Source organism: Mytilus galloprovincialis, chromosome 7 (assembly GCF_965363235.1).
Source record: "Mytilus galloprovincialis chromosome 7, xbMytGall1.hap1.1, whole genome shotgun sequence".
NCBI lineage: Eukaryota > Metazoa > Mollusca > Bivalvia > Mytilida > Mytilidae > Mytilus > Mytilus galloprovincialis.
In genome coordinates this window covers 13,713,881-13,738,738 of record NC_134844.1, presented here as the reverse complement: position 1 = coordinate 13,738,738, position 24,858 = coordinate 13,713,881, and the positions used below count along the sequence as shown (strand labels likewise).

Genomic DNA, 24,858 nt, shown 5'->3' with positions numbered 1-24,858 from the left:
ACTCGGGTAAGGATGAGTTAAACTTTTTGAGAAATCTTTGGTCTGGCTTACTTGCCAACTGACATGGTTGATGAATGCTTTGTTGAATTAATTGCCGATGCTCCATCTGACGATAAATGCATGAGGTCTGCAGATTATTTATTGGAATTTTATATAGATGGCAATTGAGATTTCCACCAACCATTTGGGCATCACTCCTGACCCCGAGGAAAAAAGAACAACGAATGGTGTCGAGTCTTTTCGTGCCTACCTGAACGAGCAGTTTTACGCTAGCCATTCTAACATATTTGTCTCTGTCGATGTGTTATTGAAACTGAAGACAACATCTTACATAAAGATGAGAACTCTAGCTGTTAAAGCACGCGTTCGGAAATATGAAAAGGAGAAGATGGACTTCCTTCCTGAACAAAATACAAAATGTGTAAACGGTGAATGTGCTACTATGGACTTTGTACGACGTGTTAGCTACAAATATTCTGCCAGAACTGACTTATGAACTCATATCAAGATATTTTTGAACATACGTTTTCATAAATTTTAATGATGTATTTTACTTACATGTTATGATGACCTTTAACTTAATACATATTTATTTTTCATTATAGCTTTGCTTTCGATCAATAGGTATTAATTATTTGCGGAAAAGTGATAATTTATTTTTTTCCGGAATAGTTACTTTTTTTGCGGAAAAGTAAGATATTTATTTGCGGAAACGTAAACTTTTTTTTCCGGAAACGTCATCTTTTTTTTCGCGGAAAAGTAATGCCAATTTGCGGAAACGTAAAACTCCGATGTACTTCTTATATTGATTTTCGTTTATTGTTTATTGCATAAATCATTTCGTTTGGATTGGTTTACATATGTCCTTTCAGCCTCTTTGATAGCAAACTATACAGTTTACAGGTCATGCTCATTGTTAAAGGTCGCTTGAAAACCTATAAATATTAATTCCCACGTTGCCTCATCTGTTATTATACAACGTCTTTATATATCCTGCTTTCCACCATAATTATTTTGATATTTGAATGCATTTGTAATATGTGAAGGGATTTTCTATTACGGGTCGGCTGTTGTCTGCTCTATGGTCGGATTGTAGTCTCTTTGACAAATTCCCCATTTCCATTCTCAATTTTATCCCTTTTATCATTAACTTTTCGAATTGGTTGCAATTGGTTATTAAAAAATACAAACCAAAAATAATCTATACCTGGGATAAGAGACTAACATTTTTTATTAAATGAACTTTATTGTAACGAGACTGCAAGTACATGTGTATATACAAGGTGAAAAATCAAACTTATAACGTGTATTTGATCCAAATGAAATTATTACGTTGATGTTTATCCAAATGAAATAATTACAGGTGTTTGATCATTACACCAGTACAAATGTAGTAATTACATGTGCTTCATCATAATGAACTAGATACATATGGTCTATCTCTCTTTTTCTTTTTAAAATTGTAAAATAGGAGTATTTGTTAGTAGTTGGTCTTATGGAAGGAAGTACATATTGATTATTACAGGAAGTTCAAAATTGATGAAAAAGATTCTGCTTTCTGAGAAGATATGAAAACCAGGAGTCGATTGCTATTAATTTATAATAACCTAATTCTTCATAGCGTCACAATTTTAATATGTTTTATCTGTTAATGCAGTGACAATATATACATATACATAACCAAGCAGACAAGCAAAAAAGAGCAAGATAGTTTATACTAAACGATAACATTCATATTAGTGCAAATTAATATCAAATAGTTGAGCAAATTGGAAACAAAGACTATTTTCCTATTTTAACTGAATAACAAAAAAGAAATTTAAATATTTTAAACCAGCACATTAGTAAGGCCTACACTAGATTTTATGTTATGAGATTATGTTTTGTAATCGAAAGCTAAACAAAAAGGAATAATAATTAATCGTGCAATTACATTTTTACTGGCACAGATTTTCGTTACAATTGGGGTCAAGAAATGATAAATAAAAAAAATATATATACAATAATGCTATAAATAAGCAATTTACTTTATACACAAAGTTGTATTAAATTTACTACAGATAAAAATATATAATGAACATTTATACAATTGTATCAAAACAATATGACCTGTTTGTTGACATGCTTATAATGAACTTACATTCATTATCTTTAAAGCTCTTACTTTTTATCTAAATAACTTATCAGTTTTTAAACTTTAATGTATGTACACGAGCCAAATTGTATTAATCCAGGTATAATTTCTTAACTTTGATAACTATTCTTAACGGACATTCCAGTGGATAATGAAATTCGTCTCCAATGTTATCAAAATTACATGGACAACATTTTCTATAACTTCTATCAACGTGATTCCTCTTTCCTACACGTAGTCCTATTTGGTGCCAAAAACAACCAACGATTATAACTCGCGATCGTTGGACGTGGTCAATCTACAGTTTTACTTTCTTTTTAAGATTACTTCGCTAAAATATATACACTTGAAATGTTCACCTATTCAAAATTTTCCCATCACAAAATTTGACATTGCTTTCGGTGCTTCAGTATCGAATCCGACAACATCCATCATGAACGGGTCGTTTGGGTCCGCTATTGAGAAGCCATTACTGACCATACCAACTACAATCAGTCGAGCATCGTGTATCTTTGCGTACTCTCTGTACTGTTTTAGAGCCTCAGATGGATGCATTTTTCCATGATAAGTTTCGGAGTCGGTATAAACGATGAAGACGTCAAATTTCTTTTTGTGGTCAATAGCATACAACATCGGCATTGAACAGTCAGTGCCCGAAAACGGAAGATTACTGCATTTCTTCAGAACTGTGTTAAGAGTGTCTACTTTATTGATATCGAGTTTTGTGTAACCCTTTGAGAATGCAATAACCTCAAAATTGTCCTCTGTTCTTGCAGTCAACAACATCATGGCTGCTGATGCCTCGAAAGCCTCGATCTCGGATGACCCAATGACAGGTGTCTGCATTGATCCACTGACGTCTACTGCAAGAAGGTACCGTTTTCCGGTCGGAGGAACATTCTTAAACGCTTTGTAGAAAGCCTCCTCTAACGCTTTTGTTATATTGTCATTCACGCTCCACGAAAGTTTGCCCTTACTACCCCTACCTGCTTTGTACTGATTCCACGCAACAAGAAGAGAGAACGGATGAATTCTAGCAGACTTCAGCAATCCTTCATTTGTAAGTTTGTCCACTACTAGTGTTTCCCCGAAAGATTTAGAATCTAACAGTCCCAAGGTAGACATTTTGCCAAGATTCCGAATCATAGCCATCATTGGCATTAAACGAAGGAGAGTGTCCCATACTTCTTTCGAGTCCAGAAGTCCTGTTGGAACATGTTCACGGACTAACTGATGTTCAACGATTAAAGATCGTAATTTTTCGATGTCACTTTTGGTACATTTCTTGGCTTCTTCGACGCCGTCAAGAAAAGCTTTTACATCTACAACAGAGCTATCTTCAGAGTACATACTATTTGCACTTGCCATGTCCTTGACAACGTACTTCAAAATCATGTCAATTTTGCTATCTTCCGGTTTGATGTGTGCCAAGCGGACCACATCCCGATGACTCCACGAGTGACGATTCTGGTACTTTGTGACAAGGTATGCCAACTTTTTGGGGTCTTTTGAAAAACCATTATACCATTTACCGATAGCTACTCGGTGGGCTCTACCCCAACCCGTCCCAGAACTTTCCTTCTCGCAGTACTTGACAAACTCAAAAAGATGTGTAGGAATCCGACACACACTGCCAAGAATTTTGTAGGCTGCGGTTTTAGTTTTCGAATCATTACATCTGCAACATATGGCCAATGCGTACAATGTTGGCCCCTGTTTACATGCTCGCCCTTCGGTACTCACTGTATAAATTAAATCGACCACTTCCGTTCCCCTTCCATTCATTATCAGTCTGAAAATAAAATGAAATATAGGTATGAAAAATATTTGAATGTTCTCCTAATTTTACAATTTACTTCTTTATATTTATATTGCCTTTAATAGAATTTCTTTGCCGTTTTAAAAGAATAAAGAAATTATGATTTTTCTATTTTTTCTAATTATTATCAAAATGAGTGACACAAAGTAGAATGTTTATCAATTTACTGAATATTTTATCATTTTCAAGTCTGGCGCTTTCGACCGATTACTATTTTACTTAAATGCAATATTCAAAAGTCTGACATATTCAGTCATCTTTTATAGCCGAGTATTAGAGTTTGTTACATTGTATGGGCACTTCTTTTGTGTAGTGATGGCCTCTTGATGGGACTATCATTAACGTTGACCCAATTCTACCATTTCAAAAAAAAAAAAAAAAGCAGGATAAACTGGTTCACATTAAGTAATGTCGGGTTTAATGATGATCTAAAACCTTATTTTAACTCATTCAAGAAATAGTTTAATAACAGATTCTTAAAACTAATTTACTTCAATATATGAGAGCCTAGGTAGTAGAGTGGTCAAGAGCGTCGGACACAGGCGCAGGTGATTTGGTGCCACGGTATTGCAGTAGCATGAGTTCGAATCCCGTCGAGAGAAGAACAAAAAATTTGCAAAAGCAAATTTACAGATCTAACATTGTTGGGTTGATGTTTAGTATATATGTATATTTGAAGATCTGTACGATTATCAATAATTGTATTAACAAAGCATGCTAAGTGCGTTTTCAAGAAAAAAATACTTAACATTCCATGTTTATACTGTGTGCTCCTATCTTTCTAGTATATAATTTTTATACTAGAGGCCCAGTTCAGCATTGTAAAGATATTTTAAAAATAATTACATATTTAGATACATATGGTCTATCTCTCTTTTTCTTGCCAAAATTGTAGAATAGGAGTATTTGTTAGTAGTTGGTCTTATGGAAGGAAGTACATATTGATTATTACAGGAAGTTCAAAATTGTTGAAAAAGATTCTGCTTTCTGAGAAGATATGAAAACCAGGAGTCGATCGCTATTCATTTATAATAAATAAATTCTTCATAGCGTCACAATTTTAATATGTTCAGCATTGTAAAGATTTTAAAAATAATTTAATTTAGTATTACGCTTATACATTTTTTTTTTGGAATAATAAGGTATTCAGCAATTGTGGATTTTTCTAAGTGGGTTTTCTTTATCATCCGAAAAAAGAATGTTGACACTAACATCGGTCACTATTATTTTTTAAAGTAAACATTAAACATAGTATAGAAGAGGAAAAGACCCCAAATAACAAGATTCTGTACTAGTCAAATATCGATATGCATGCCTTCCTACCTACTCCTACTTAATTAAGAAAAAGGTGCCTGATATTGATTTATTGATGTTTTGATTTTTTGTTTTGCATCTGGGCAGTCGAAATAATGACAACATAATACAACAACTTTAATTTTTCCAAGAGCTTGGTACCTGTCAATACACTGAATATTTTCCCTTTTTAATTCAGGTTCTTTTGCGTAATACGATCCACCTTCAGTGCCCAAACATAAGAATCTAAGAACTCGTGTCAAGTCATTTACACTGTACACAAATCCGCCAGTACTGTTCACAACTTGATCAAAAGTCATTTTTTCGTCCTGAGACTTAAGGTCCCCCCTCGGCTGAATCGATCCGAAATCTTCACTATCAATTTGCATTTTAGAATCTTTAATTGAATCCATGTTTGAAAATATGTTGTCGTTTGGGCTTATCGAATAGTATTCATGACGTCACTTTTAGTATTAATAGGCTAGGGACTTTTCACCGGAAACGTTTCTTAAAGGAGCCATCGCAGTAAAAATATTGATTTAATTAATTTTTGTAATAAGAACATTCTTAGTATTTTTGTCTAAGTTGGAAGAAATATATTTCCACATATAATTTGTAGAATACAATTCAAACAAAAGTTCTATTTTCAGAAATTGAATTACCTTGCTATTTATAAGATCAATTTTATATTTAGCTGTTGGATTACCTTGCTATTTATATCGATTCGAAGGGAATGTCTCAAAATGCATTTAAAGAAAACTGATACAAATATTTCTTGTTTACTTAGTATGTAGATATATCAGACGATCCGGTTTGCTGTTATTTAACATTGATTTATATTTATGTGTAGTTATATGCGTATTAAAAAGAAGTAAACGAGCGCTGCAGATACTTATAGTTGTTAAGTTCTTTTAAGTTTTTTAGGGGAGATTATTTTTATTTATTCAATGTAATATCTGCGAATTTAAGTAATATTCACAGTTTCGCAATACCGAGTCTGCACTCTTGGGTTCTTACAACATTATTGTATATTTCCGTACACAAATATTTAAAAATTAAAATGAATAGGAAAATAATTCACAACGAAATAGATAGAGAAACGTCACAAACCAACATTAAATGATTTTGGATAAGGAATATGTTGGCCTGGTTAGAATTGAAAAGAATAGTAATTTAGCACAAGGCAATGAAAAATAAAACGAATAGTTGTGCGAAAGAAATAATCCAGCCTTACACGGTAAATAAACAAAAATAGCTCAACACCAGATGCTATTTAATTTTTTTGATAAAACTATTTTAGAAAAAAACCAGCTACATTTTATTAAACAAAGTACTGGGGACAAAAAGAAGCTCCACACTTCAAGCTGTTAGAAATGAACTAAGACTTCTGCCATTAGAAACTTTTATAAAAACCCAAACTATGATGTACCTATCTAGATTAAATAATGAAACCCACTTCTTATGAAGCCTTTAAATTAACTAAAAAATTGCATACTATAAAGGGAACATATTACTCTTGGTATACTTTTGAAAAAAAAATGTGTCACAAGATATAAATATTGACATCAAACTTATTGAGGAAACTAAAACTTTAAAGCTAACTATTATCAAACTCTTATTGATGATAAAATAAATAATTTGAACGAAAATAATAAAATATATCTATACAAATTTCTTCAATCTAATATAAATGACCAAATGAAATACTACCTATCGCACCAAATAAGGAAACAAGAAAAATTTTAACCAAATTTAGAATAAGCGAGCATTGTCTCTCAATAGAAACTGGACGATATACAAAAATACCACGAAATGAAAGAAAATAAAAAATATGTAATATCTCAAACAATGAATTCTATTTTTTCTTTAACTGTAAAATTAATAAAAATAAAAGAGAAATCTTTCTAAAATATTATATACAAAATAGGTAAATTTTAATACACTGATACTGATAAACTCGTGATTATACTAAATCCATCAACACGAAATGATGTAAAAACAGTTGTTTCTTTTTATTAAAGAGTCATTAGAACTGAGGAAAGAGACAAATTTCTGTTTTTATCATATCTTTTATTAGAATTTTGTTGAGTTTTCATTATGTATTTGCCATAACCAAAATTGTTTTTTTTGTTTGACTTGAAAATATAGCATTATATTAATCCTCCTGGTACCAAAGAAATCAAATATTTTTTTTCTTAAGTTTCGATACAAATAACATTATAAATTTCATATTTTCGATAGCTATAAAAGTTGTTATTTTATTTTCACTGCACCTTTGCCATTTTTTGTGCATCCCTTGCCGGAAGTTGAACATATCGAGATAACACCGCCTTCACTGTGTCTAGCGCTCTAGATCCCTCTGCCAACTGGACTGAACAAACAAAAACCTACTTTTGGTGGTCTAGGTTTACCTTTCGAAGGGATGATTTCAACTTCACCATTTGGAACTCTTGGTTTAATAGCTTCCGTGTGAGCAGCAACCCTCTATCAAGAAAATTATGATAAGAAATGCAAGCACGGGAATATCGTATTAATTTGGAGATATATACCCCGTATGCAGGTGCTGCTGGAATGTTGCAACTTAGAAATGGAAAGTTCACAATTGGAAAGTTGAAATCATCTCTTTTGTCTCTCCAAAGAGGACATCTCTTAGATCTTTTAGATGCACACAGTTTTATGACAAAATAGATATGGACCATTGTTATACACAAACAGATAGTTTTCAAACATTTATATCTTTGAAATATTGATCGTGCAGCAAAATATCTGTCCGTGCAAAGACTTGGGTCATATCTGATTATTAATGACAAGGTTTCAAAATGGGGCTTTTTATGACAATTTTATTTCCTGTTACAAAACTTTTTCGAAAAACTAAGGATTTTCTTATCCCAGGAATAGATTACCTTAGCCGTATTTGGCACAACTCTTTTGAATTTCGGGTCCTCAATGCTCTTCAAACTTTGTACTTGTTTGGTTTGACAACTATCGTTTTATGAGCATCTGGAGGAAACTAAATAACACCGCCTCCTTTAACACGTTTACATGACATTCATTATAATTGCGACAAGAAATTTTCAAACAAGAAAACACACCAGTGTAAACAAGATCAATCATGCTTTTCACAGAGCGATCGATGCAATTCATATTTCTGTCTGCAGTACTTGTTTATCCGTTGTCCTGTTCCTTAACTAAAAAAGTATGCACTCATTGATCGAATAACCGACCCATCCACCAATATTTAAAAAAATGTATTTGTGATGCTGTTATTTAAATTTCTTAGCTTTATTTTGATATATGTATATCTTTTTAATTGCATTTTTACTGTTTAACTCTCTGAACACATGTATTTTCATCTATGGCACGGTTAAGTACCAATGATATGCAACTATTATAAGTGAAACTTATTTCTATATCCGTACCTATTGTATAAAAAAGCTGTAGTGATTTATTGACATGCACGACACCATTTAAATATATCAACAAAAATAAAATCATAAGAATACCGAACTACGAGAAAAATTCAAAACAAAAAGTCCCTAATCAAATTACAAGATAACTTGTGTAAATTCGAAAGTTATAATAAAATAATCATTTAAACCCTCTTCAGAACAAAAATTCACGTATAACATCATATATTCCAAAATGAATTGGCAGCAACAACTTCTACTGCATACACTATAGTAACCACTGATAATGGCAGGTATTGATACCATCTAAAGGTATATTTGAAATATCATATGTGGTGGCATTCAGCTGTTTTCAACTCTTTGGTCGCGTTGTTGTCTCTTTGGCACATTCCCCATTTCCATTCTTAATTTTGTTATCAAACATGTCTTATTTGAGGAAACATCTGAACTATAAGTACTGTAACAATTTAAGATTCCAATTCAGTTGGCTTATGATGGTCTTTCCTAAAGGACACATTATAAACTACTTCTTTACTTGTAAAACAAAAAGACCTCGGCTGTTATTCATAAAAAAAATCGGGAAGAAAAACGTAGATCTAGTGCAAATTCAAATACACGATGCATGACTCTTAAGTGTATGATGATCCAACACTTAAGACTTTATTAATGTAATTAATATTATTAATTATGTTTTTGGTTGGGAATGAAGATGACTAGATGTAAAATGTATAAAGAGGAAATAAAGTCAATAATAATAATAATTCCGTCTAATTATAATAAAATGTTGCAGCTTTTCAGTTTTCATTTAATAGTCTTCCCATTTTCATGTTAGAGTCTTCAATAGAATACATTTTATCACACAAAATTAGATTAAAATTATAAAGGACAGATATAGTATTTGACGTTGATTACGACATACACGCGTAAAAATATGTAAAAAAAAACCTGTCTACTCCGTTTTCTGCTTAAAAAAAAAGTTTTACAATTAATTTTCAATTTGTTTTGCAATTGAATTTTAAATTATCTGGTAATAGTTCTAAAATGTGCAAACAACAAATTTATATGAAGTTTTTTTTTATTTTACAGGGTAAAGTATTGTATTTTATTCCTCTAATATTATTCAACTCTTAAAACTAACAATATCTTGGGTCAAAACACGAGTTTAGCATTTTACCGTCCTTGTAATAATTTATGTAAGGTATTATATTAAATAAATTCTTTGAAAATTAAACGAAGAATTAATGGTAAAAATATAAAAAGGATGTATGGTGTCAAGCTAATCAAACATGAGACACATACAATGTATCCATCAGATACCAAATGACATTTATACTACCATATGTTTATTCTAAATATCGGTTAGGTTTTCCGTTTATTTGTTCCTTAAATTAACGAATTGTGTATTTTATAGCATCGAAATATTATACTTTGCAAAATAGAATATATCATTAATAGAATAATAAATATTTTAAAGTTTTTTTTTTCAGGGAATGATTGATTGAAATAACATTCTATACTTCCTTGATTTTTTTACAATTAAGTTTATTTTTTTTAAAAGCAAATACAATGCGACGATGCCGATGAAATAATTACTTGAGCACACGATACAAAAAACTATACCAAAAGCAAAATTATATATGATAATCTATGCTGGATCAGGAAAAAATGTCTTTTAATTTCAAATTTGTTTTAATAGGTTTAGCATTTTATGTCATTAATTTATTTTAAAGACATACTTAAAAAATATCTATGTATTTTCTTCGTGTTTCTAAGAATGTTTTTTTTTTAAACAAGGATTAATTCATTTTAGTATTATATGATTGCCATATTTAAAAATGTTATTATTGTTTAATTGTTTTATTTTAACAGATAAGTGCAACCATAATATTACCGGTCGATGCAATGTATGTTTTCTCGCAGAAGCTCCTTTTCTTTAGCATAATACGATCCTTTTTCTGTTCCCAAACATAGAAATCTTAGAACTCTTTTTAAATCAGTTACTTAATACACAAATCCATCAGTACTGTTTTCCACCTGATCATAAGAAATGCGGTTATCCTGTGAAACTAATTCAGTAGGTTGCAGAGACGTAAACTCATCTTCAGTTTGCATTTTACAGTCATCAGTGAAATCCATTAAACTTTACAAAAACAGAGAAATGTATTGGGATAGGTGTATTGTCGAATAGAAATAAGATTTTCGACCGATTTGATAAATGACGTCCAGATAAAACTGTGTTTGATTGGTTGTTCAGTCGGTAAGATCTATAAATAGGAAAATAAAATCCAAAATGCCACAAATGAATTCTCCTTTTCTACTTTAAGAATCTGTTGTTCATATTAATCTCGATAGAGTTGTATATCTAAAGGAAATAATGATATACAATATGTTATTAGAGATAAGAGATTTTTAAAGATTTATAAATTTGATATTGTATTCAAGAGGCCGAACAGTGGCCTTCTCATAACTCCTCCTTTAAAATATTTACTTTGAATATTTCTGTTTGCAGTTATCTTTCTTTTGGTTATACCTTTGTTGTTTTAAGGAACTATAAAAGATGCAACCATTAACCTAACCATCAACACAACTGTAAACTGTCTTTTTGCGTTCATTTTTGTGAAACAGGGACGTTACTTTTTTCAATTATATTAATCTTATTTAGAAATATTATTGTCACATCTTCACAAAAAAGTACTGTTTATCTGTCTGTGCACATGTATTTTTCATTTATAAGAATTATCATTTAGCATTAATAAAATGCCTAAGAATAAAACAAACTATTATTCGACATATGGTTACTACGATGAAAGCTACAGTTTTCAGTTACCGTCTACACAGCTAATATTCCATGAACACTTTTATATATATTTATATATATCAAATGATATATAAATGGTACGGGTATTTTCTAAATTAAGGAATCTTGTGCAATACATAAACATTTTAGTCATTTTCTAGATTAAAGATTCAGGCATTTTTTTTAAATTGAAAATGCCTGAAAATTCGATACCCATTTTACAAAATGTCTGAAATTATAACATTACTGAAATGTCTACAAAAACTATTTTAATGACAGTATTTGGCTGAGCAAATATTCTTCTAATCAATGAATTGAAAATCATGTGTTTTGAGATTTTTACAAATTAACAATAGATTTTGCAGGTGTTTTTATGCTTGGGTGGCAGGATTATAACAAAATTTTCCTAATTCTCCTTGCAAAGATAGTTGATTAGGGACTTTCTGTTAAGAATCTTCCTCGGCGTTCGGATTTTTGTGATTTTAATTTTTGATGTATGTTAAATGTATACTGGCAATACGTACAAATTTGGTAGACTCTGACCATCATACATTTAGCTTGGAACATTTCCATCTCTTTTACCGTGTTTTCATAAATTTTAAAGTTATAATAACATACATGTAGTTAATTTAAGTTAACTAGCATGGTTTATACCCGTGAAATATTGTTAAAAAATATCCATCACAAGGACTGAAGAGGGGATAGGAGTAGGCACTTTACATATCCACAAGTAAATCCCACGCTGAAATATAATCTGTTTGACTATAAGGACAAGGTGATGCACAAATATTTATTGAATGCGATTGGGAATTTCAAACTGGCGCCTTATGTATGGAGTATCATGTTCTATGCATATTAAGAACTCTTGTATGTCCTTATCTAACATGCCGTATAAATTCCTGTCAATCATCCCGTTTAACCCACTGAAGAACATATTGTATCCTAACTATGCATGCAAAAAGCCACGGAACGTTAAACGAACAACAATCAGGACGTCTCAACAATATTTTCATAATTAACTTAAAACAGTGTGAAAATAAGCTAAGAGACATCGCTGACGAATTGTTCACTTGCAAGTGAATTATTCGATCTCATTAAATCCGTATTTACGTAAATGTTAATATAGATATGGGTCACACACGAATTAGTCGTGTTCAGTTCTTAAACGGAAAAAATATCAACATGGAAAGCGAAACATGGGTAATTGATCTGATTGCCTGATTCGAACCACACAATCTCATTCTAATACAGGTAAAACGATGATAAACATTTTTTTCTAAACCTATAATATTAAATCAAACAGACCTAGAAATATCTAAATGCAAAATTTCGCTATCTATTTATATCTTTATTGATGTTCATATCGGTGTATATAACCGGCGAAAGTCTTCGGAGGTCACCATGATGGGAAATAAGAAGGCGAATAGACTATAATACACACGACATTTTGATACATATCATCGATCGATGCTGTGCATAGCAAATTGTTTATTTTATACTTTCTATTAATTGGATACACGTTTTAGTATGTTATCAATGAAATATGAGATTTTCAGTCAAATCAGAAGACATGAATTTGGCAGCTAGTGTCTCCTTAGAGCAAAGGAGCATATTTGGGTCGTATGATATGAACTTAACATGTATAAATTATTTTGTAGTATCATATTCAATAAATGTTTTAATAAAGTCACAACACTTAAACCCTTAACATATTTCGATATTTCTTTCTGTTTTGAGCTCTCATAAAATCAACAATATAGAATTATTTTTTTTTATATTTTTTTTTAACAATTTAAAAAAAAGATTTTTTAAATCTAATACTGACATGACTTTTCCTTCTTGCATGTTACTTTTGTGAGTTATAAAAAGAAAATAAAGTGCGACCGTACTGTCTAACTCAATACTACAGTCAAGATATAAACATTGCAAATTGGTTAAATAAGTTCATATTATTTTAAGTTTTATATAAAAAAAAATAAGTTTGATAATTTTGAATTTCTTTCAATCTTCGATGAAGGTATTTCTCGGCATTCTTGGTAGTAACTTTCATATTATATAAGTTTAATGGGAATATTAGGAAAATACGTACTACAAATTAAATTGAAATGTATGGCTTTTTTTGGGATGAAGGTATTTTTTTGTACAAGTTCATATATTATATATAAAATTACCTCATAAGCATGTCTTATCTCATTTGAAATTTCTGTGTGTTAAGTGTTTAAATTAAAAACGCAAATAATGTATGATTTCAGCATTTCGACAATATTTCTAAGATAAAATATTTTGTTGGTTCTGTTTTAAAAAACACAATAAACATGTAAAACAATGAATGCGACCAACATTGTACTGGTCGATACATTGTAAGTTTTCTCGTTGTCGCTCTTTTTCTTTGGCATAATACGATCCATTTTCTGTACCCAAACATAGAAATCTTAAAAACCAGTCAGGTATTTTATAAACAAGCCCTCCATTCATGTTATCTATCTGATCATAATATATTGCTTTGTCCTGTGAAATTATGCCAATAGGTTGCAGAGATGCAAACTCATCTTAGTTTGCATTTTATAATCATCATTAGGATTAATTTTATCCAACAAAAACATAAATATTTGGGATAGATATATTGTTAATAGATAAAAAATATTATAATGAACCGATTTGATAAATGACGTTGAAAAATAACTGAGGTAGATTGGTTGTTCAGTCGATGGTAAAATCTATAAATAGGAAAATAAATTCCATACTACCACAAATGAATTCCCCTTTTCTACTTTAAGAATCTTTTGTAACTATTTTTCATGATGATAATGTGTATAGTTTTTACGGAAAAGTTGGATATCTGAAGGAAAAAATAGTATAATTAAAATACGTATTAAGAGATTCATGTAAACATTAAAAATACTTTTTAATTTCGTAAACAAGGAGCACAACTCATCGTTCCCCATTTCTTTCAATATTCGCATGACATTTGTTGTAAATTTAACAAGCATTTTTTTTTTATCAAACATTCAAACAAAATGCATGCAACAAGAATTTTGTCAGGCCTGAAAAAAACTGATAGGCATTTTACACAATCCCTCCAAATATTATATAAACAAAATCCTAAAAAAAACCTAAGCTAATGACAGTTTTGAACAGATCCGTTTATTCTATGATAGTTACTGAATCCAACAACATGCATTTTAAAAGTTAAACAATAAGTTTTTATGTTTTGAGGCCAGAATCTTTATTATAGTTCTATTTATTTTGATTGTTAAGACAGAGTTTGATGATAAATTATGTTTAAGTTCTAGCACTACGTACATATTTGGTAAACCTTGACCGTCGCACATTGAGCTTTGTCAATACCTTTTATGACAGAACGCTAAATTTTCTAAATCATTTGCTTCTTCAAACAACACGTACATGAATATCTTTTTCTATTTCCCATTGGCAGCAGAAAATTTCTGTCATCCTTTTCAATCCATTACAGAAGATATTGATTTTTTTATCAACGAGTTATAATCCTAATTTGAAATAAGAAGATGTGGTATGAATGGCAACAAGACAACCTCCCCATCCAAATAAACTCATCATAGATATCAGGAATAAAATTTAATATTTACGGTCAGACGCGCGTTTCGTCTACAAAAGACTCACCAGTGACGTTCGAATCAAAAAATGTTATAACGGCCAAATAAAGTACGAAGTTGAAGAGCATTGAGGATAAAAAATTCCTAAAAGTTTTGCCGAATACAGCTAAGGTAATCTATTCCTGAGGTAGAAAATCCGTAGTTTTTCCAAAATTCAAAGTTTTGTTAACAGTTAATTTATAATTATAAACATATCAATGATAACTGAAGTCAACACAGAAGTGCTTACTACTGGACTGGTGATACCCTCGGGAAAATAAAGTCACCCATTGTAAAAGGAAAACCATGATGATTATACTAGTAGGTCAAATTACGATATTTAACATGGAGCCCTGGCTCACACCGACCAGTAAGCGATAAAGGACCCCAAATATGACTAGTGTAAAACCATTCAAACGAGAAACCCAACGGTCAATCAATGTTTAAAACAAAAAAAGAGAAACACTTAAGTAAATCAACAAACGACAACTACTGGACATTAGGTTCCTGACTGATGACAGTTGCAAACAAATGCAGTGGGTTTAAACGTTTAAATAGGTACCAACCTTCACCCTTACTCGAAACAGTTGTGTAATATCACGTTTTAGAAAGACGCACTATATTATATCAATGGAAATGGATTAACTCAATCCAAAGACATATAACCACAGGTGAACATACAATGAACGAATAAATTGATCTTTTGCACAATAACTTAACATTTAATATGTGCCGCATAACGCTATCAATATAAATATTTTCGTATTAACTTTGCAAAACAGTTTTTCTGAGATTTAAAGGTTCAACAACTTAATTGTCCTAATTTAGGGAAAGATAATAACTATGTTGGTGAATCGAATATGATTGCAAAGACACTGCAATCATATTGTCCTTTTCTATTACTAGATTTTGTATTTGTAGGAATATATTCATGCATGCGGCGGCCATTATCTTTGTATAATCTTTTACATTATTGACCTCTCAACACGTACCATATCTCAAAACAATAAGCATATTCGCCTTGTATAAATATTTTTGACGTATTGATAATTTTATATTCAAAAAATGTGTTGATGGAATCACAAAACACTTAATATATTTTAAATGATTGCCCTTCGTGCGCTCTCAACAAATCAACGATAATTAAAAAATAAACATTTTCGTTTTTTTTTAACAATATCTAGAAAACCAGATTTTTTCTTAATTATTAAATTTCCGACATGCGTTTTCTTTGCTGGCAACTAAAAATTAAATAAAATCCACCCCGTGCTGTCTTACTCTGTACTATATTCTTAATACTTCAGTCAATATATAAACATTGATAATTGCTTAAATAGGTAGAAACTTTATTTCACGGCAATTTGAATTTTTGATTTTCAAAATATTTATGTTTTTTTTTGTTTTTTTTTCTGTTTTGGAAACACAATGTACACATAAAAAATAAATACAACACAATTTTACCGGTCGATGCAATGTATGTTTTCTCGCAAAAGTTCCTTTTCTTTTGCATAATATGATCCATTTTCTGTCCCCAAACATAGAAATCTTAGAACTCTTTTTAAGTAAGTTACTTGATACACATAGCCTCCAGTACTGTTTTCCACCTGATCATAAGAAATTGGGTTATCCTGTGAAACTAATTCAGTAGGTTGCAGAGACGTAAAATCTTCAGTTTGCATTTTATAGTCATCAGTGAAATCCATTTAACTTAACAAAAACAGAGAAATGTATTGGGATAGGTTTATTGTCGAATAGAAATAAGATTTTCGACCGATTTGATAAATGACGTCCAGATAAAACTGTGTTTGATTGGTTGTTCAGTCGGTAAGATCTATAAATAGGAAAATAAAATCCCAAATGCCACAAATGAATTCCCCTTTTCTACTTTAAGAATCTGATGTTCATATTTATCTCTATAGAGTTGTATATCTAACGGAAATAATGATATACAATATGTTATTAGAGATAAGAGATTTTTAAAGATTTTATAAATTTGATATTGTATTCAAGAGGCTGAACAGTGGCCTTCTCATAACTCCTCCTTTAAAATATTTACTTTGAATATTTCTGTTTGCAGTTATCTTTCTTTTGGTTATACCTTTGTTGTTTTAAGGAACTAAAAAAGATGCAACCATTAACCTAACCACCAACACAACTGTAAACTGTATTTTTGTGTTCATTTTTGTGAAACAGGGCGTTACTTTTTTCAATTATATTAATCTTATTTAGAAATATTATTGTCACATCTTCACAAAAAAGTACTGTTTATCTGTCTGTGCACATGTATTTTCATTTATGATAATTATCATTTAGCATTAATAAAATGCCTAAGAATAACACAAACTATTATTCGACATATGGTTACTACGATGAAAGCTACAGTTTTCAGTTACCGTCTACACGGCTAATATTCCATGAAAATATTTATATATATTTATATATATCAAATGATATATAAATGGTACGGGTATTTTCTAAATTAAGGAATCTTGTGCAATACAGAAACATTTTAGTCATTTTCTAGATTAAAGATTCAGGCATTTTTTTTTAATTGAAAATGCCTGAAAATTCGATACCTATTTTATAAAATGTTTGAAATTATAACATTACTGATCATGAAATGTCTACAAAAACTATTCTAATGACAGTATTTGGCTGAGCAAATATTCTATTCTAATCAATAAATTGAACATCATGTGTTTTAAGATTTTTACAAATTAACAATAGATTTTTCAGGTGTTTTTATGCTTGGGTGGCAGGATTATAAAATTTTTTCCCTAATTTTCCTTGCAAAGATAGTTGATTAGGGACTTTCTATTAAGAATCTTCCTCGGCGTTCGGATTTTTGTGATTTTAATTTTTGATGTATGTTAAATGTATACTGGCAATACGTACAAATTTGGTAGACTCTAACCATCATACATTTAGCTTGGAACATTTCATCAAACCGAGCAAACACATGCATTTTGTCCATCTCTTTTACCGTGTTTACATAAATTTTTAAAGTTATAATATCATAGTTAATTTAAGTTAACTAGCATGGTTTATATCCGTAAAAATATTGTTAAAAATATCCATCCCAAGGACTGAAGAGTATGGCACGCCGTTATTATATTTATTCAATTTCGAGATATCTTATTTAGTTAAATAAGATATCTTAAAAACTAATTGAGATATATGAATAACAAAATGAGATATCTGATTTATTAAATAAGATATCTTATATATTAAATAAGATATCTTATTAAAATGTTTATAAAAATATCTTATTAAATATATAAGATATCTTATTTAAAATATAAGATATCTCTATAAATTTATAAGATATCTTATTAACTATATAAGATATCTTTTATATAGTTAATAATAGAGATATCTTATTTACTTATTAAGATATCTTAAAATATAATAGAGATATCTTATAAACTTATAGATATATCTTACTTACTTAATAAGATATCTGAAAAACTAATAGAGCTATCTTATTTACTTTCAAATTAAATAAGATATCTTATAAAAGTTAAAGATATCTTAATACTTTTAAAATAAGATATCTTGTTAATTAATAGAGATATCTTATTAACTTATAGAGATATCTGATAAACTTATAAAGATATCTTATTAACTTATAGAGATATCTCGTATGATATGAACTTAACATGTATAACCTATTTTGTAGTATTATAATCAATAAATGTTTTGATAAAGTCACAACACTTTAACACTTATATATTTAGATATTTACTTCTGTTTTGAGCTCTCATAAAATCAACGATATAGAATTAATATTTTAAATTTTCAACGATTTAAAAAAAAAGAAGATTCTTTAAATCGAATACTAACTGACTTTTCCTTTCTGCATGTTACTTTTGCAAGTTATAAAAAGAAAATAAAGTGCGACCGTACTGTCTAACTCAATACTACAGTCAAGATATAAACATTGAAAATTGGTTAAATAAGAAGGTATTTCTCGGCATTCTTGGTAGTAACTTTCATATTATATAAGTTTAATGGGAATATTAGGAAAATACGTACTACAAATTAAATTGAAATGTATGGCTTTTTTTTGGGATGAGGATATTTTTTTGTACAAATTTATATATTATATATAAAATGACCTCATAAAGTATGTAAAGTGCGTATCCTAAAATATTATTTTTACTGTATATGCCATAAATGTCTAATGTGGAATGATAAATAAACAGACGAACTTTTTTTAACTTTTGAAGAAAATGAAGAAAATTAGTTAAAATGTATATGTTCAGATATACATAATACTAATAAAACAAAGTAAGTGATGCGAGCGGGGTTTTATTGCGCCTAAAGCCATCCAGCTGTGAAATATATACCAAAATAGGTGAATATTTAGGACATTTCACGAACAGATCGTGCAGGTGCTTTATAACTAACAGGTAAGATGTTGTTGCAGTAAAAATATTCATTTTAATACAATTATTAAAGTTGTCTAACGTAGAATATGTTTTGTCATTCAGTTTCTTCCTATTTAACTAAATTCCACTATGATGATTTCGTAATGCTAGTCATGTTTACTGTCGGATAATGATACTATTCTTTCATTTTTACTGTGGAGCGAATCATTAGTATTGTATATGCGGTGCATTTTCACTGTATAATTTTTTATTTTTTTTATCTATTACAGGTCATTTCTTTAAGCATGTAGAGCAAGACTTTGGTTGACTTGCTTGCTTTTTTTTATATTGGATAACCATTATGATAACACTCAGGTTAAAGTATGCCTATTCATATTGTTTAAAAATGTCAATCTTATTTACAAAGTTTGTATAAACAATTATACAAACAAAGCAAGCAAGCCAACCAAAGTTTTGCTTTACATGCATAAGGAAATTAGCTGTAAAGCCTTAATTTAGCCGACTTGCTCAAACAATAGATAAAGTAAGAGAAAGATTTGATAAAATTTAACTTACGGAGGAAAGTTTGGTTTTAAAACACTAATAAATTCAATAGAAATAACATTTATTTCAAATGTATTCCATTTAGTTTCTTATAAAGCGTATAGGGATCTTTATCCTTATTTTTTTTTATCCATTTCCATGACACTTCACCACTAATTACGTACATCTTGATATAGATTGAACCTTTGTTTTCCCGTTTAAGAGGTTTTACACTGGAGCCCTTTATAACTTGCTGTTCGGTGTGAGCCAAGACTCCATGTTGAAGACCGTATTTTGACGTATAATGGTCTACTTTTATAAATTGTGACTCGGATGGAGAGTTGTCTCATTGTCACATACGACATCTATACATGGCTCAAAAACGAAACGAGACGGGATAAAAAGGGATTAAAAAATCCACGCTACTTTTTTAATATATTTATAATGGGCTTAATATGAGTCAGAATAGAGTTATATAGTGGGTCGCATTTGAATATTCGCATGCGTATGTATTGCGTGGAAGATAACGTCCTCAAATGTACTCGTTTCAATTTTACACAGACTACACTTAAACTCCGCCATATCAATCTTTAACTGCAAAAAAATCTATAAATACCTTCTAAATTTTGGTTAAAATCCAGGAGAAACGTAATTTGAAGAATACAGTATGACATTTTGAGAATCGCTTTTGTTACAAGTTTGAAAAGCTATATATTTGATGCAGAATGAATGAGGAGTTTGTATTTCAATTTGGAAATACATGTATGATAAATCCTTAAGTCATTAACTAAGTTTTTTCATTTGTTGCAAGTGCATTTATTACATAATTCTACAATAAAAATTCCTCGCATCTTTGGAAATTCTACATTAATAATGACTGCACTAACAGTGATAATTCATCGCATCTATATAATAGTTAAAATGGGATCGCTTTCAATAATCGATATGCTATATTATGATGCTTTTATAACACTTATTTGAACTTTAATGCTATGTTTGTATATTATAAAGACATATCACAATGAAAATATGTTAAAACTTTCCTTCAAATCACTTAACTTGATATTTTCAAAACGTAAACAAATACAGTTTTCCCATGATCCTTTATTCTACAATAGACATACCCACATATAACAGTAAAAATGAACTAGCTGGATTCGCACTTTATATACACTAATAAGCATGTCTTATCTAATTTGAAATTTCTGTGTGTTAAGTGTTTAAATTAAAAACGCAGTAATGTATGATTTCAGCATTTCAAAAATATTTCTAAAATAAAATATTTTGATGGTTCTGTTTTAAAAACACAATAAACATGTAAAACAATGAATGCGACCAACATTGTACTGGTTGATACATTGTATGTTTTCTCGTTGTCGCTCTTTTTCTTTGGCATAATATGATCCATTTTCTGTATACAAACATCAGAAATCTTAAAAACCAGTCAGGTATTTTGTAAACAAGCCCTCCATTCATGTTATCTATCTGATCATAATATATTGCTTTGTCCTGTGAAATTAGGTCAATAGGTTGCAGAGATGCAAACTCATCTTAGTTTGCATTTTATAATCATCATTAGGATTAATTTTATCCAACAAAAACATAAATATTTGGGATAGGTATATTGTTATTATAATGGACCGATTTGATAAATGACGTTGAAAAATAACTGAGGTAGATTGGTTGTTCAGTCGATGGCAAAATCTATAAATAGGAAAATAAATTCTATATTGCCACAAATGAATTCCCCTTTTCTACTATAAGAATATTTTGTAACTAATTTTCATGAAGATAATGTGTATAGTTTTACGGAAAAGTTGGATATCTGAAGGAAAAAATAGTATAATTAAAATACATATTAAGAGATTCATGTAAACATTAAAAATACTTTTTAATTTCGTAAACAAGGGGCACAACTCATCGTTCCCCATTTCTTTCAATATTCGCATGACATTTGTAGTAAATTTAACAAACATTTTTTTTATCTAACATTCAAACAAAATGCATGCAACAAGAATTTTGTCAGGCCTGAAAAAAACTGATAGGCATTTTACACAATCCCTCCAAATATTATATAAACAAAATCCAAAAAAAACCATAAGCTAATGACTGTTTTGAACAGATCCGTTTATTCTATGATAGTTACTGAATCCAACAACAGGCATTTAAGAGTTAAACAATAAGAAATGGTTTATTCTGCTGTTTTTATGTTTTGAGGCCAGAATCTTTATTATAGTTCTATTTATTTTGATTGTTAAGACAGAGTTTGATGATAAATTATGTTTAAGTTCTAGCACTACGTACATATTTGGTAAACCTTGACCGTCGCACATTGAGCTTTGTCAATACCTTTTATGACAGAACGCTAAATTTTCTAAATCATTTGCTTCTACAAACAACACGTACATGAATATCTTTTTCTATTTCCCATTGGCAGTAGAAAATTTCTGTCATCCTTTTCAATCCATTACAGAAGATATTGATTTTTTTTTATCAATGAGTTATAATCCTAATTTGAAATAAGAAGATGTGGTATGAATGGCAACAAGACAACCTCCCTATCCAAATAAACTCATTATAGATATAAGAAATAAAATTTAATATTTACGGTTAGACGTTGCAATCATATTGTCCTTTTCTATTACTAGATTTTGTATTCAATGTAGGAATATATTCATGCATGCGTCGGGCATTATCTTTGTATAATCTTTTACATTATTGACCTCTCAACACGTACCATATCTCAAAACAATAAGCATATTCGCCTTGTATAAATATTTTTGACGTATTGATAATTTTGTAGTTTTATATTCAAAAAATGTGTTGATGAAATCACAAAACACTAAATATATTTTAAATGACTGCCCTTCGGGCGCTCTCAACAAATCAACGATAATTAAAAAATAAACATTTTCTTGTTTTTTTAACAATATCTAGAAAACCAGATTTTTTCTTAATTATTAAATTTCCGACATGCGTTTTCTTTGCTGGCAACTAAAAATTAAATAAAATCCGACCGTGCTGTCTTACTCTGTACTATATTCTTAATACTTCAGTCAATATATAAACATTGACAATTGCTTAAATAGGTAGAAACTTTATTTCACGGCAATTTTTATTTTTAATTTTCAAAATATTTAGTTTTTTTTTGTTTTTTTTTCTGTTTTGGAAACACAATGTACACATAAAAAATAAATATAACACAATTTTACCGGTCGATGCAATGTATGTTTTCTCGCAAAAGTTCCTTTTCTTTTGCATAATATGATCCATTTTCTGTACCCAAACATAGAAATCTTAGAACTCTTTTCAAGTCAGTTACTTGATACACAAATCCTCCAGTACTGTTTTCCACCTGATCATAAGAAATTGGGTTATCCTGTGAAACTAATTTAGTAGGTTGCAGAGACGTAAAACCATCTTCAGTTTGCATTTTATAGACATTAGTATGATCCATTTTACTCAACAGAAGCAGAACAAGTAATAGGGACACGTATTAAACTATTGATTAGAATAAAGATCAAACGTACGTAGTTCAATTTATTTGATTGGTTGTTATAAATAGGTTAATAAATTTCCAACTAACCTTAGTAAATTCCCTTTACTACATTAAGGAATACAGATTTAGTATACAATTTAAACACGTTTAACCTTGTGCATGTTTATTTGACGGAACAGTATTTATCTATAGGTTAATGATATACAATAACCAACGTTAGAAATTAAACTACCGAGTGTCCTGTGGGTACAAGTTTTGTCTATATAAATTGTTTTTTTTCTATTTGAATTTATACAACCTTTTTTTGTTCAGAAAAATACAAGAACATGAAACTGCTTTAATAATAATACAGTGTTATAGATGTCTCAGAGAATATAAAAGGAGTTGGCAGTTTAGCTTCTGTAAGCAGTTACAAATTAAGATATTTATCCAAAGGGAATAGGCCAGTGCTATGAGGATCAGTGGAGACTCTAAATTCATAACAGTGCTGATAGAAAGAATGCATGCTACAGTACTTTCAAGACAGATTTTGGTCTTGAAATATATCTTATTTTATTGCGGTCCTTTGAACGGAGGAAATATTTTACCCGATTGGGTATTTCGATTAATAGAGTTGGAATTGAACAAGGTCCAGTGTATGTAAAGTGCAGATCCTAAAATATCATTTTTACTGTATATGCCATAAATGTCTAATGTAGAATGATAAATAAACAGACGAACTTTTTTTAATTTTTGAAGAAAATGAAGAAAATGAGTTAAAATGTATATGTTGAGAAATACATAATACTAATAAAACAAAGTAAGAGATGCGAGCGGGGTTTTATCGCGCCTAAAGCCACCCAGCTGTGAAATATATACAAAAATAGGTGAATATTTATGACATTTCACGAACAGATCGTGCAGGTGCTTTATAACTAACAAGTGAGATGTTGTTGCAGTAAAAAATATTCATTTTAATACAATTAATAAAGTTGTATAACGTAGAATATGTTTTGTCATTCAGTTTCTTCATATTTAACTAAATTCCACTATGATGATTTCGTAATGCTTATCATGTTTACTGTCGAATAATGATACTATTCTTTCATTTTCACTGTGGAGCGAATCATTAGTATTGTATATGCGGTGCATTTTCACTGTATAATTATTTTTTTTTTTTATCTATTATAGCTCATTTCTTTAAGCATGTAGAGCAATATTCTAGTTGACTTGCTTGCTTTTCGTTTATTGGATAATCATTATGATAACACCCAATGTAATTCAAATATTAAAAATACAGGTTAAACTATGCCTATTCATATTGTTTAAAAATGTCAATCTTATTTACAAAGTTTGTATAAACAATTAAACAAACAAAGCAAGCAAGCCAACCAAAGTTTTGCTCT

The 24,858-nt window shown here is 29.8% G+C and overlaps 1 protein-coding gene across 4 annotated transcripts; it reads right to left on the bottom strand.

Annotated features, from left to right (window-relative positions):
- Positions 1 to 1,697: 1,697 nt before the first annotated feature.
- Positions 1,698 to 23,443, bottom strand: LOC143082360 (RNA-binding protein RO60-like). Of its 4 annotated transcripts, none has more exons than XM_076258005.1 (2): positions 23,187 to 23,443; positions 1,698 to 3,926 (listed from the first exon to the last, which is right to left on the bottom strand). In XM_076258005.1, exons 1-2 carry the CDS (start codon positions 23,429 to 23,431, stop codon positions 2,498 to 2,500), a joined length of 1,674 nt encoding a protein of 557 aa, XP_076114120.1. In that variant the 5' UTR covers positions 23,432 to 23,443; the 3' UTR covers positions 1,698 to 2,497. The 4 variants fall into 4 exon arrangements, with proteins under 4 accessions (XP_076114120.1, XP_076114121.1, XP_076114122.1 ...); XM_076258006.1 differs by lacking the exon at positions 23,187 to 23,443 and adding an exon at positions 16,523 to 16,763; XM_076258007.1 differs by lacking the exon at positions 23,187 to 23,443 and adding an exon at positions 10,545 to 10,781.
- Between the last annotated feature and the right edge of the window lie 1,415 nt (positions 23,444 to 24,858).

Coding starts and splice junctions, on each gene's coding strand:
- LOC143082360 (XM_076258004.1), bottom strand. CDS start 5,659: ATGGATTCAATTAAAGATTCTAAAATGCAAATTGATAGTGAAGATTTC. Junction 3,927..5,408: donor AATATTCAGTGTATTGACAG/GTACCAAGCTCT, acceptor TTTTATTTTCAG/ACTGATAATGAATGGAAGGG.